General features: G+C 40.6%; 1 protein-coding gene across 7 annotated transcripts in view; it reads right to left on the bottom strand.

Moving 5' to 3' along the window:
- Nucleotides 1-13,417, bottom strand: part of GAPVD1 (GTPase activating protein and VPS9 domains 1) — a 107,875-nt gene that overhangs the window by 22,730 nt on the left and 71,728 nt on the right. For 6 of the 7 annotated variants that reach the window (XM_030919645.1, XM_010365865.2, XM_010365868.2 and 3 more), the window contains 6 exons: nucleotides 11,164-11,304; nucleotides 9,314-9,448; nucleotides 8,749-8,868; nucleotides 4,269-4,346; nucleotides 3,768-4,138; nucleotides 131-218 (listed from right to left, as the gene is read on the bottom strand). In XM_030919645.1, the coding sequence (XP_030775505.1) occupies nucleotides 131-218; nucleotides 3,768-4,138; nucleotides 4,269-4,346; nucleotides 8,749-8,868; nucleotides 9,314-9,448; nucleotides 11,164-11,304 (933 nt within the window). Of the gene's footprint in view, nucleotides 1-130; nucleotides 219-3,767; nucleotides 4,139-4,268; nucleotides 4,347-8,748; nucleotides 8,869-9,313; nucleotides 9,449-11,163; nucleotides 11,305-13,417 lie in introns of those variants that run through there. The other variant, XM_030919647.1, reaches the window with a different exon arrangement.

The raw sequence follows: 13,417 nt of genomic DNA, 5'->3' as shown, positions 1-13,417 counted from the left end.
ACCCTCAAAGTGGCTAGAAACTTAGGCCCAGCAGGTCTTACAGAGGAATTGAGATACTGGCTCTCTGAAAGAGATTCTGGGACTTTGCTTCTCATTGCTAAGACAGTGTTCTAATATTGTATAAAATTACCTTTAGGCATGGCTGAAACAAAACGTTTTCTCCACCAAGGTCTGTTTCTGTCTGATTTCTCATCATCGCTATCTTTGCGTTCTTCAGTCTGTAGAAAAAGTTGGAGGCTTTATTTGGAGTTGAATAGCAGGATAAATTACGAAGAAAAGGATTTCTTTTTGTTTGTTTTTGTTTTGAGACAGGATCTCATTCTGTTGCCCAGGCTGGAGTGCAGTAGCACGGTAACAGCTCACTGCAGCCTCGACTTCCCTGGCTCAAGCAATCCTCCACATATCAGACTCGCAAGTAGCTAGGACCACAGGTGTCCACAGCACCATGCCCAACTAATGTTTTGTTTTTATTTTGTAGAGACAGGTTTTACTATGTTGCTCAGGCTAAAAAGAATTTAAGTAAGTTTGTGAAATAAGAAAGCCAGTCTTGTTTGCCTTAAGGCACAACTCCTGTTGCCATGTAGGTTGACTACTGGAGCAAGGTAGTTTACCTTTTAAGCACTACTGTCATCCGCTTGAGGGTAGGCACTACTCACTACTGTTAATAAACTGAAGCCTTAGTAAGAGCCCAGTGTAGACTAGGCACTCAATAAATACTTATGAAATAAGTAAATGCAGTACAAATAAACTCCAGAAGGGCAGTAGAGATGGTAGCAGTAGCATTAATAATAATAAAACCAAGTGTGTACCATGTGCCAAATACTGAGTATAGTAAGGATATGTATCATCTCATTTAATCTTCACAGTAACCTCAGAGATAGGTCCTATATTAGGTCCTTTATAACGATAAAAAATATGAGACTAGAACAACCTCTTCCTCAAAGTTACACAGCCTATATGTGGCACAGCTGAGACTCAAACCTAGACCTAAGCAACTTCAAAGTTCACGTTTTGATCACCAATTATACTAAGTTATCATTAAAACATGCCAAAGGGGCTGAGTGCAGTGGCTCACACCTGTAATTCCAGCACTTTGGAAGGCCGAGGCGGGTGGATCACCTGAGATCAGGAGCTCAAGACCAGCCTGGCCAACATAGTGAAACCTCATCTCTACTAAAAATACAAAAATTAGCCAGGTGTGGTGGTGCCTACTCGGGAGGCTGAGGCAGGAGAATCGCTTGAACCCGGGAGGCAGAGGTCACGGTGAGCCGAGATCGCACCACCGCACTCCAGCCTGGGCAACAGAGTGAGATTCTATCTCAACAAAACAAAACAAAAACAAACAAAAAAAACACGCCAAAGGACAGGGACTGTAATTCCTTTAATAGCCTATCGTGTGACCATGGACAAATCACTTAATTTCCATTTTTCATCTACATACCTGGGATAAAGAATTATCAGAACCCCAGCAGAAAGATGAGGGCATCTGTGCCAGGGAAAAGTTAATTTAACAGTGGGGATGAGAAATTGAATACATACAGGGGAGCTGATGGAATAAATATGCACATGAAGAATAGTGAAAGCAGATTTCTCACTGTTGGAGAAAGGAGTTACAAATTTGGAAAGGAAGAAAAATGAAACAAACTCTGTTGTGTTTGGACTAAAATTCAATGTGTCCGTGTAAGTTCATGGTCTTATTTATGGAGAAAGGTAGATAATTGAAATACACAGGTAAACATGTGTAACACACACTCCCTAGCTCTATTCACTGAGTAGTCCTGGGAGCAGCAACACCCCTACAGCAAATGAACACTGTATCCAGATCTCAATTTCCAAAAAAGCATTCTTCATTAAAAGAAACAAGGGTACTTAAAGAAAGAGCAGTCGACTAGGACAAAGTACAGTATCCGCTTATAACATCTTTTGCCAGAAAGTAAAGATATGCTCAGAGAACAATAGTAGTGCTTTGAAAGAACTCAGGAGCCAGTCTGAAGGGGCTCCCACTGGCCCAATTAGGGACAACTGGGCTTCAAAATAAGTAATAGTGACAAACCCTAACCAAGACAGAAAACTGGGCGAGGCACTGTGGGTGGCTCATGCCTGTAATCCCAACACTTGGGAGGCTGGGGTGGGAGGACTGCTTGAGCCCAAGAGTTCAAGACAAACACCTGGGTAACACAGTCCCCATCTCTACAAAAACAAACAAACAAACAAAAATTTAGCCAGGCATGTGGTGCATGCCCATACTCCCAGCTACTTGGGAGGCCAAAGTGGGAGGACTGCCTGAGCCTGGGAGGTTAAGGCTGCAATGAGCAGTGTTGGCACCACTGCACTCCAGCATGGGTGATAGAACAAGACCCTATCTAAAACAAACAAACAAACAACAAAACACACACACACACACGCACACACACAATTTTTTTTAAAAGACAGAAAACCATAAGACCATAGATATAATAAGTAGGTAAGTTAAAAATGTGATGGAGAACAGGATAGTTACATGTTTTTCACGTACCCTCTCCCCTAAAACACTTATTAATTATAAAGGGAAAAAGAGTAACTTTACAGTGGCAAAGCCTGGTAGACAACATTTCCTCAAATTCTCCAAATGAACACTGTAGAAATGGGACAAATTAAAACTGTACTACCTGACAAAGTGCAATGAAAAAAACTGTCATTTCAGTGATATTCCTGCCGAAGATTAATAACCTCAGTCTAATCACAAGAAAACATCAAACAAACCTAACCTGAGGAACATTCTAGAAAACAAATGGCCTGTAAATTTCAAGAGCGTACAGGTCATATGAGTCAGGAAAAAAATGAGGAACTGTTCTAGACTGAAGGAGACTAAAAAGGCATGACAACTAAAAGCAGTTTGTGATTCTGAACAGAATCTTCCTACTATAAAAAATGTTACTGGGACAACTGGGGACACGTGAATGGGGTGTCATAAGTAGCTGGTAGTAATGTATCAATGTTCATCTGCTGCAGTTGATGGTTGTACCATGAGGTGTAGGAGAATCTGCTTGTTTGCAGGAAACTTACACTGAAGTGTTTAGCGGTACTGGAGCATCATGCTGGCAACTTGCTCTCAAATGGGAAGGAAGTGTTCTTTTATTGTACTTCCAACTTGTTTGTAACTTTATAGTTGTTTAAAATAAAAAATAGTCATGGGGCCGGGCACGGTGGCTCTTGCCTGTAATCCCAGCATTTTGGGAGGCCGAGGTGGACAGATCACAAGGTCAGGACATCGAGACTATCCTGGCCAACATGGTAAAACCCCGTCTCTACTAAAATACAAAAATTTAGCCAGGCGTGGTGGCGCATGCCTGTAGTCCCACCTACTCAGGAGGCTGAGGCAGAGGAATCGTTTGAACCCAGGAGGTGGAGGTGGCAGTGAGCCAAGACTGCACCACTGTACTCCAGCCTAGGTGACAGAATGTGACTCCATCTCACAAAAACAAAACAAAACAAAACAAAACTCATCTAACAACTCAGAGGGATATTGTAAGGCTTAAATAAAATCAGATACAAAATTGCTTGGAGAGAAGCTAAAAGTGTCATAAAAATGCAAGATAGTATCACTATAAAACCAAAGTTGTATAGGTTTCCAATGGTTATGGATGTGGGCACACTAGATTGACAAATCATCTTTAATTGCCACTACTCTCTATCTGTAATCCTCCATTTATATATTCCATGTTAATTTCAGACATCAAGAGAACTAGGCAGGCAGAACACAATTCTTCATGGCCTATGTCCCATACCTCTCCTCTTGAGGAGTCCTTACTAGGGGATGAAGATGATGAATGAGGTGCAGCCACCAAAGAAGTAGCACCAATGACTGCAGCTGGAGGGAGTTCTCGCTCTTCATTTCCTGGACGCCGGTTCCAGCTGGGGTCACTCATGGGTCTCCGGACAGAAGATACTATATCAGAGCTCCTGCTTCGAACTAGTCTCTCAGGGTAAGAATGCCTTTGCTTGAATGCCTCCAACTCAGCTGGAGTTAAAACATGGGAACCAAAGTTTGGCAACCTGGCCTCATTTCCTCCCACAGCTCCTTCCAGGATTGGGGGATCTGGTGGTGGATGCGATGGCCTAGCATAGTGAACCTTTGGCCTTACCACAGCAGAAGCCCCTGCAATACAGGAAAAAAAAAATTTTTGTAACTGAGACACAACTTCTCTAACAAAGGCATTAACAACGGGGTTTGGTTTCCTCCTCCTGTCTATGACATGAGTGAAAAAGTTCATTTCACTGGTGTTTACCTTCATGTGAAGACAGTGGATCAAACATGGCCAGCAGAGACTCTGACTGAGAAGGAGGAGAAGTCAGCTGGTGGGCACCTAAAACAAGAGGGAAACAGTGAGACCAAGCCACAACTCAGGATAAATGGTCTCAACACAGTTTAAAGGGTTCTAAGTATTCTTTGACGGTTCCTTTTTTGATCCATTAGAACTTGAGAGGCATACAAGAAAAAAAAAAATAATGATTACTTTCAATTTATTTTCTGTTTTTATTAGTATCTTCATACACAGATTTTCTTTACATTTAAGTGGTCTGGCATCTTTACTTCTAACGGCCAAATGCTAGTATGGTTCATGCAAAGAGAACAAAGCCAGAAGACCTAAACTATCAATGTTTTCAGAATGTCACAGCTTCCCTGAGCCTCGCCTTCCCCTCACCTGAAAACACGGGGCGAAGGCCAGGTGTAGGCGCTCATGCCTATAATCCCAGTGCTTTGGGAGGCCAAGGAGGGAGGACTGCTTGAGCCCAGGAGTTCAAGACCAGTCTGGGCAAGATGGTGAGACCTTGTCTCTACAAAAATTTACAAGAACTAAAAATTTAAAAATAAATAAATAAAATATAAACATAGGGGCAATACTATGTACAGACAGGGTATAAATAAAAGGTTGTAAATCTTGAAGTTCTAACACTGCTCTCAGCAAATAACTTTAAAACAGAGAAGTATGTGGAGGATGGAAATTTCAAACATAAAAAAGAAACTATTAATCTAAATGTTTTTAGTCTGAAGCTATCTTTTTTTTGTCTGAAGCTATCTTTTTTTTGTCTGAAGCTATCTTTCCATAATGAATGAGAGTACTATTATGCCTTTTGATTTTTACTTTTATTCTATAGGTAGATCATTATAAAAGATAGCCTAAAACAGCAGTTCTCAAATTTTGGTCTCAGGACTTTTTTTTTTTTTTTTTTTGGAGACAGGGTCTCGCTCTGTCACCCTGGTTGGAGTGCAGTAGTGCAAACAGCTCACTGCAGCCTCAACCTCTTGGGCTTCAGTGATCCTCTTGCCTTAGCCTCCCAAATAGCTGTGAGCACAGGCGTATACCACCATACCCAGGTAATTTTTACATTATTTTTTGTAGAGACAGGGTCTCACCATGTTGCCCAGGCTGGTCTTGAACTCGTAGGCTCAAGCACTCCTCCTGCCTCCGCCTCTGAAAGTGCTGGGATTACAGGCACGAGCTACCATGCCTGGCCAAGGCATCTTTACAGCTTAAAAAATTACTGACCCTAAGAGCTTTTGTTTATAGTGGTTATATCTATTGACATTCTATATTAGAAATTAAAACTGAGGTTTAAATATTTACTAATTCATTTAAACATACCCATTAAATAGTAATACATGGGAGTCTCTCTGAACCGACTCTGGTTTGGGAGGCTGTCCATTTTTTTTCTTTTTTTTGAGACAAAGTCTCGCTCTGTCACCAGGATGGAGTGCAGTGGTGTGATCTTGGTTCACTGCAACCTCACCTCCTGGGTTCAAGCGATTCTCCTGCCTCAGCCTGCCGAGTAGCTGGCATTACAGGCACACACCACGACACCCAGCTAATTTTTTGTATTTGTAGTAGAGACGGGGTTTCACCATGTTGGCCAGGATGGTCTTGATCTCCTGACCTCGTGATCCGCCTGCCTCGGCCTCCCAAAGTGCTGAGATTACAGACGTGAGCCACTGTCCCTGGCCCCATTTTTTTAAAAAAAGAAAAAAATTTAATGGTAACACAAAAAAGCCTTTTTTAAAAAAAATTAAAAATAACTATTATTTTCCAAAATAAAAAATGAAAAGAATGACACTTCAACATTTTTTGCAAGTATCTTTAATGTACAGCTTAGAACACAGCTGGATTCTCATGTCTGCTTCTGCTTCAATGTGCTGAAAATGTTCTTTTGGCTGGAGTATATAAAGAAAATCTGGCCTCACACGGACATGAAGTTGGAAAAGGAACAATATGTTAGTAGCCTTTTCAGAAAATTGTGGATATTATTCTTTGCTACTCTACCACATCTTCAGAAGTAAAGTTTTTTAAAGGATAGCTACACGGTAGAATTTGAAACCAAATCAATGAACTTTTTGTCCTCTGTTAAATTCACATTTTTCATATCACCACGAGTCTCACCAGAAAAGTCTTTAAAAACAACAGGAAGTTGTCAAACTCATGCAGGTAGACACACGTTTCCAAAATTCTAATTTTTGTCTGAAAGTTTGAATTTCATCACTGGCAACAAACTCTACTCTATTAGTTGCTTGTCTTTAAGTAACAGAATCATTTTGTTAATTTTTTTTTTTTTTTTACTTTTTTAAAGATGGGACCACAGGCATGCGCCACCACATCTGGCTAATTTTTTATTTTTTTATTTTTGTACAGACAGGGTCTCACTATGTTGCCCAGGATGGTGATGAACTTCTGGGATCAAGGAATCCTCCAGCCTCAGCCTCCGAAAGTGCTGTGATTACAGGTGCGAGCCAACATGGCTGGTCATACTTTGTTAATTTTTGAGATGTCTGCCAAATACCCAACTACGTATTCATAAGAAATACAGTTTGTCATTATTTCAAGTAAAAATGATATTTCATGAAAAACCAAATAAAAATAAGTGGAAACATTGGCTAGTTCAGCTAACAACTCAAATAATCACATAAGTGCTTCTTGAGACATCTCATCATATCTCAGAATGTGGTAAAGATGCAATATGGGTGTTTCCCATTTCTTCACACAGAATATTAAAAAGGTGTATACTCAAGGATTGAGACGTGATTAAGTAATTTTTATTCCTTCATCAAAGACATTCCTAAGTAAAACTTTTTTTTTTTTTTTTAACTGTGAGTGAAGAATACAATGTGGTGCCCTTGCACCCTGCTAGGGCCCCAGCAAATTTTATCCACTTTGTCTATGCACCATAAATACAAATATCGACACAATGAAAATGGACAATAACTTTGATTTTTCTGAAAACAGTTACGACTTCATCTACCCTCCTCCCTCAAAGGGTCTTAGGACCTCAGTGGTCCATGGAGACCATGCTTTGAGAGTGCGGGTTTAGAACAGTGGTTCTTGATTTGTGGCTATCTTGTCCCCCAAGAGATCACTGGGCAAAGTCTGGAGACATTTTTGGTTGTTGTAACCCCAGGGGGTATAGTGTATATGCTACCGGTAGGGGCCAGAGATGCTTAAACATCCTGAAATGCACAGGACAGGCCCCCACAACAAAGAATTTCCCAGCCCAAAATGTCAATAGTGTTAAGGTTAAAAAACCCTGGTTTAGAACCAAAAAAACTGTAAAAATAGAAAAAGTACCTCGCTGGGCCCAGTGGCTCACGCCTGTAATCCCAGCACTTTGGGAGGCTAAGGCAGGCAGATCACTTGAGGTTGGGAGTTCGAGATCAGACTGGCCAACATGGCAAAACCCCGTCTCTACTAAAAATACAAAATTAGCCGGGTGTGGTGGCGCATGCCTGTAATCCCAGCTACTCAGGAGGCTGATGCAGGAGAATCATTTGAAGCGGGGAGACAGAAGTTGCAGTGAGCTGAGATTGCGCCATTGCACTCCAGCCTGGGCAACAAGAGCAAAACTCTGTTTCAAAAAAAAAAAAAGAAAAGAAAAGATACCTCAAAACCTACCACCCAATATATAAAACAACTGCTAGCATTTTGGTATTTCCAGTACTTACTTCACGCATAGGTTTTTTTAAAATGTTTTACTGGCCAGGCGCGGTGGTTCACGCCTGTACTCCCAGCAGTTTGGGAGGCTGAGGCGGGTGGATCACGAGGTCAGGAGTTCAAGACCAACCTGGCCAATGTGGTGAAACCCGTCTCTACTAAAAATACAAAAATTAGCTGGGCGTAGTGGTGGGTGCCTGTAATCCAAGTTACTGGGGAGGCTGAGGCAGGAGGATAGCTTGAACCCAGGAGACCCAGAAGGCGGAGGTGCAGTGAGCCAAGATTGTGCCACTGCACTTCAGCATGGGTGACAGCAAAAGACTCTGTCTCAAAAAAAAAAAAAGTTTTATTATTTTGTATGTAAAATTCTACAAAATAAATTCCATGTAGTATGTTCTAGGTTTTTCTCTAAGTCATTTCATATTCCTTAATGCATTTTAAAATAGCTACATAAATTCTAATAAGCGGTTACATCAAAATTATTTAGCCATTCCATTTTCTTCAATTTTTAAGTTATTTCTAATTTTCTGCCAATACAAATCATTATGAAGAACATCTTTGTGCCAAGGACTTTCTCTATACACGGAATTTTTTCATTATGACTGATACCTAGAAGTGGAACTAACCTGACTAAATTTAGAATGTGAACATTTAAGGCCTTAAATAGATATTGACAAAGTATGTCCCAAAGTGCTATACCAATAGATGCTATCACCAGCAATGTGTCACAATGCCAGTTTCAACCACGAATGTGGTCATTTTTTAAGTCATTCTTATTTCCCCCTCTTACCGTGAGTTATTTCATCCATGTCTGGACTAGTGACAGAATCTTTACCCCCAAAATCAGAGCTGCACTCAGATCTCAAGTCTTCAATCTTATTGGGAATATCCTCAGAGGTTGCACTTATGCCTTTAAAAAACAATAGTAAAAAATAAACAGGAAGAAGAACAAAATAACCACACAAAGAGTATATGAAATTTGGAGAAACTGAAACATTCTTGAATTTTGTGTCACAGTTCTATACATGTGAGTTTAGTATTATACCCTTTATGGTACTACTGCTTAAATATACTTACCTTGCTTTACACAACATAATCAGAATCATACAATTCTAAAGTAGGACAGGCTACTAAGAACAGAAGCAGTTGTAGAGAGACTGCCAATTACTTCAACAGGCTCCATAAAGCCACACATTAAGTTCTCAAAGATTTCAGGTGCAATGGAAATAAGTTTGTTTCCTGGAAATTACTCAGCTCTTAAATAAAACATATCTCTTTGTATCAACTTTATAAATGGGAGGGGGTAGTGGGAGAACACCTTCAAATCCCTACTCCTTAAAACAAGACAGACATACCGGACACAACACTGAGGCCTGGTGTGCTGGGGCGGGAACTGACCTCCCTGACATCCGTATCATCAGATGTGCTACCCAGTCCAGAACAGCTCTCCAGTTCTTGTAGACGCTCCTCCTGCTTTAGGTCTGGGGCCTCTAAATAGAAGATAAGAGGTGTGTTACATTTGTGATTCTGTTAGCACACCACAATTTGAGCTTTTGTGACCCAGATAAACAAAGCTACCAGGGCATGAATGAAATCAGTGCAAATATATGTCTAAGTCTGGGATAGTTAACAATGCTAGTTAGATTAAGTGTTAAAGAAGTCAAAGTTGTGATTTTCATCCCAATATAAGCCAGTTCATTGTGCACAGATGAAAACGTGGTTTCTAGATCACTAATGTCACAGAGTATGCTATTGGTTAACACGTGAACTGGACAAGAGAGTATGGAATAGCTTGGTATTAAATCAACCACTTCCTAAAAAGTAACTCCTATGAATATTCAACAGCTGGTGAGCTAATCCTATTGTCCCCAACTGGTCTTCAAACAAGGCTAGCATATCTGAATGCTTTAACATTATAAAACAGGCTAGCCATGGTGGCTCACGCCTATAATCTCAGCACTTTGGGAGGTCGAGGAAGGCAGATCACCTGAGGTCAGGAGTTCGAGACCAGCATGGCCAACATGGTGAAATCCCATCTCTACTAAAAATACAAAAACCAGCTGGGAGTGGTGGCAGGTGCCTGTAATCCCAGCTACTTGGGAGGCTGGCAAGAGAACTGCTTGAACCCAGGAGGCAGAGGTTGCAGTGAGCTGTGATTGCACCATTGCACTCCAGCCTGGGCGACAGAGTGAGACTCTGTCTCAAAAAAAAAAAAAAAGAAAAAGACATTATAAAACACTTATCAGGATCACTTAATAATTATTGAACCAAGTAAATCAACAGAATGCAATGCAGATACATAGTTACTTATATTTACATTCCGGTAGTTGACATTTAGTTGAAGGCAAAGATGTGTCTTCATAAGCAGAAAAAAATGCAATGCATATGAAAAGACAAAGTACAAAACACTTTATATACATTTATAATAGCCTGCACAAAAAAATCCTCAGGATTACAGAGTCTCAATTTCAATGTATTTCAAAAACACGTTAAACATGTTTTAGAGAGTCAAGTTCTCCCCTGTGATAAATCTAAACATGTTTACCAGGCAAGCACTCAGTTTGAACCGTGTTGCTACTCTTATCCTGTCGTGAGTTTGTGGGAGATACTAAATTCAATGACTCACATGGAACTCTGATAAGCTACAGAAAATTGCTTTCAAAATAACTGAACACAGAGTCAGAAAACACCTGCCATCACAGTCTATGCTATCCAACAGAGCATTTTCCCTTAATGGACAGAAAATGCCCTAATTTTCCATTTGACATTCTTAGCAATGTGATCACCTCACCTTTGTCAAATGTATAACTGGCCGGGCGCGATGGCTCACGCCTGTAATTCCAGCACTTCGGGAGGCCGAGGTGGGCAGATCACCTGAGGTCAGGAGTTCGAGACCAGCCTGGCCAACATGGTGAAAACCTGTCTCTCTAAAAATACAAAAATGCATGCATGGTGGGGCACATCTGTAATCCCAGCTACTCAGGAGGCTGAGGCGAGAAGATCACTTGAACCCAAAAGGCAGAGGTTGCAGTAAGTTGGGATCACGCCACCGCACTCCAGCCTGGGTGACAGACCAAGATTCCGTCTCCATTAAAAAAAAAAAATGTATATTTGACAAAATATATGTAATACAGAAGTTGGGATACCTTGTACTTAATTAAAACTACTGTGTAAATGAAAAAGCAAACAATGACAGCATACTAACCTGAGTCACTTGGCAATACCTCTACACTCCAAGCTTCACTTGTTGTCTCTGATATGGTAGAACCAGTGCAGGGGTCAAGAAGTACTGACCCTGAACCTGGCAGGCACAGCAAACTGCCTAACATGTTCTCTGCTGCAGCACCTGTATAACCAGTGGGAAGCATAGGGTTAACAAAGATCCTGTTGGAAAGTGCAGTGATAGTGGAGAAAAGCCAAACATAGGCTAACAAAATCGCTTGGCTGGGCGCAGTGGCTCACACCTGTAATCCCAGCACTTTGGGAGGCTGAGGCAGGCAGATCACTTGAGGCCAGGAGTTCAAGACCAGCCTGGCCAACATGGTGAAACCTCGTCTCTACCAAAAATACCAAAATTAGCCGGGTGTGGTGGCGTGCACCTGTAGTCTCAGCTACTTGGGAAGTTGAGGCACAAGAACCCGAGAGGCAGAGGTTGCAGGGGGTGCAGAGATTGCAGTGAGCCGAGATCATGCCATTGCCCTCCAACCTGGGCAATGGGAGTGAGACCCTGTCTCAAAAATAAAAATGGCCGTGTCATTTTGGGACTCTGTCTCAAAAAAAAAAAAAAGAAAACCAAACTCCTCTCTACCTACAAGAAAGAAGTCAAGGTAAGAAAAACTTCAATCAAGCACACCACTAAAAATACAAAGTTCCTACTTTGGTCACAATGGCACAAGACCCTTTTCACCAGTTTCCTCCAGTTCACCTTTGACTCTCCACAGAGAAAGCACACATCATTCAGTCAAGTTATTTCAACAGCTTTAGCTTTGATTTTTCAGCAAATTTTACAGGGGTCCTTAATACCATTCTAAAATTTATAGCCCTACAGGGATTAAAAACATTGAGAGTTTAACCACAGAATGTTAGGCTGGCCAAATATTTTTTCTTCCAGCATATTAGTCACTATTCAGGGCAATAAAATATATTCACAGGAAAATACACATCTTCAAAGCACTCACTTAACTGCAAATACAGCTTATTGCGCAAACACAGCTAACTGCCAAGAACAATACTACTTTGGCATCTGGAACAAAGTAATGCAAAACCAACTAAGAAATCTATTTACACTACTTAAAAATACAAATCGAAAGTATTAAACATTATTATACGTCTGTGTTAAAAATACTTAAGTTCAAAAGGCTTCACTACTTTTGATTAAACCTAATAAAAGAATAATTCTACTTCAGGGCATGAAAAAAATTGGAAAAAAGTTACCAATAAAAGTTACCTTTTAAAGATATATCATAAAATAATTACAAATAAAATAATGTCTGGAATTTGCCTAAACATAATGAGGGGAGAGAAGAGGGTAGCGGGTAGGAGAACAGATGAAACAAAGCTGGCCATGTGCGTCTAACCCCTGAAGCTGAGTGATGGGTACACTGGGTTCATGATACCACCGTCTCCTGTATTTGTTTAAAATGTTCCACGATTTAGGTCGGGAGCAATGGCTCATGACCGTAATCCCAGCACTTTGGGAGGCCAAGGCAGGTGGATCACTTGAGGTCAGGAGTTCGAGACCAGCCTGGCCAATATGGTAAAACCCCGTCTCTACTAAAAATACAAAAATTAGCTGGGTATAGTGGTGGGCACTTGTAGTCCCAGCTACTCGGGAGGCTGAGGCAGGAGAATCACTTGCACCAGGGAGGCAGAGGTTGAAGTGAGCTGAGATCGCACCACTGCACTCCAGCCTGGGTGACACAGTGAGACTCCATCTCAAATTAAAAAAAAAAAAAAAAAAAAAACTTATTGGTTACTATGCTCACTATCTGGTTGGCAAAATCATTAGTGCACCAAACCCCAGCAACATACAATTTGCTGTAACAATTTCCCATGTAACAAATCTGCACATGTACCCCCGAACCTAAAATAAAAGTTAAAGAAAAATAAATAAATATATAAATAAATTTTCCATGTTTTAAAAACAAAATGAAGATGAGGGTTACAAGACTATATATCTTTCAGAACTCATAAAACAGTATCCAAAAAAGAGTGAATTTTAGTGTATGTACATAGCACCTGAATAAATTTCACATTAAAAAAAAAAAGGGCAGGAGGATCGCTTGAGCTCACTAGTTCGAGACCAGCCTGGGTAACAAAGCGAAATCCTGTCTCTATTAAAAATAAATAAAAATTTAAAAAGAAGAAAAATAAAAACCTGGTTACCCTTTGGAACTGAATTAACCCTTCCAGAAGCGAATTCATTTTTTTTTTTTTTTTTTTGAGGCGGAGTCTCGCTC

The sequence above is a fragment of the Rhinopithecus roxellana genome, chromosome 16 (assembly GCF_007565055.1).
Source record: "Rhinopithecus roxellana isolate Shanxi Qingling chromosome 16, ASM756505v1, whole genome shotgun sequence".
NCBI lineage: Eukaryota > Metazoa > Chordata > Mammalia > Primates > Cercopithecidae > Rhinopithecus > Rhinopithecus roxellana.
The sequence above is the reverse complement of the archived record's forward strand: the minus strand, read 5'-3'. Positions and strand labels throughout refer to the sequence as shown.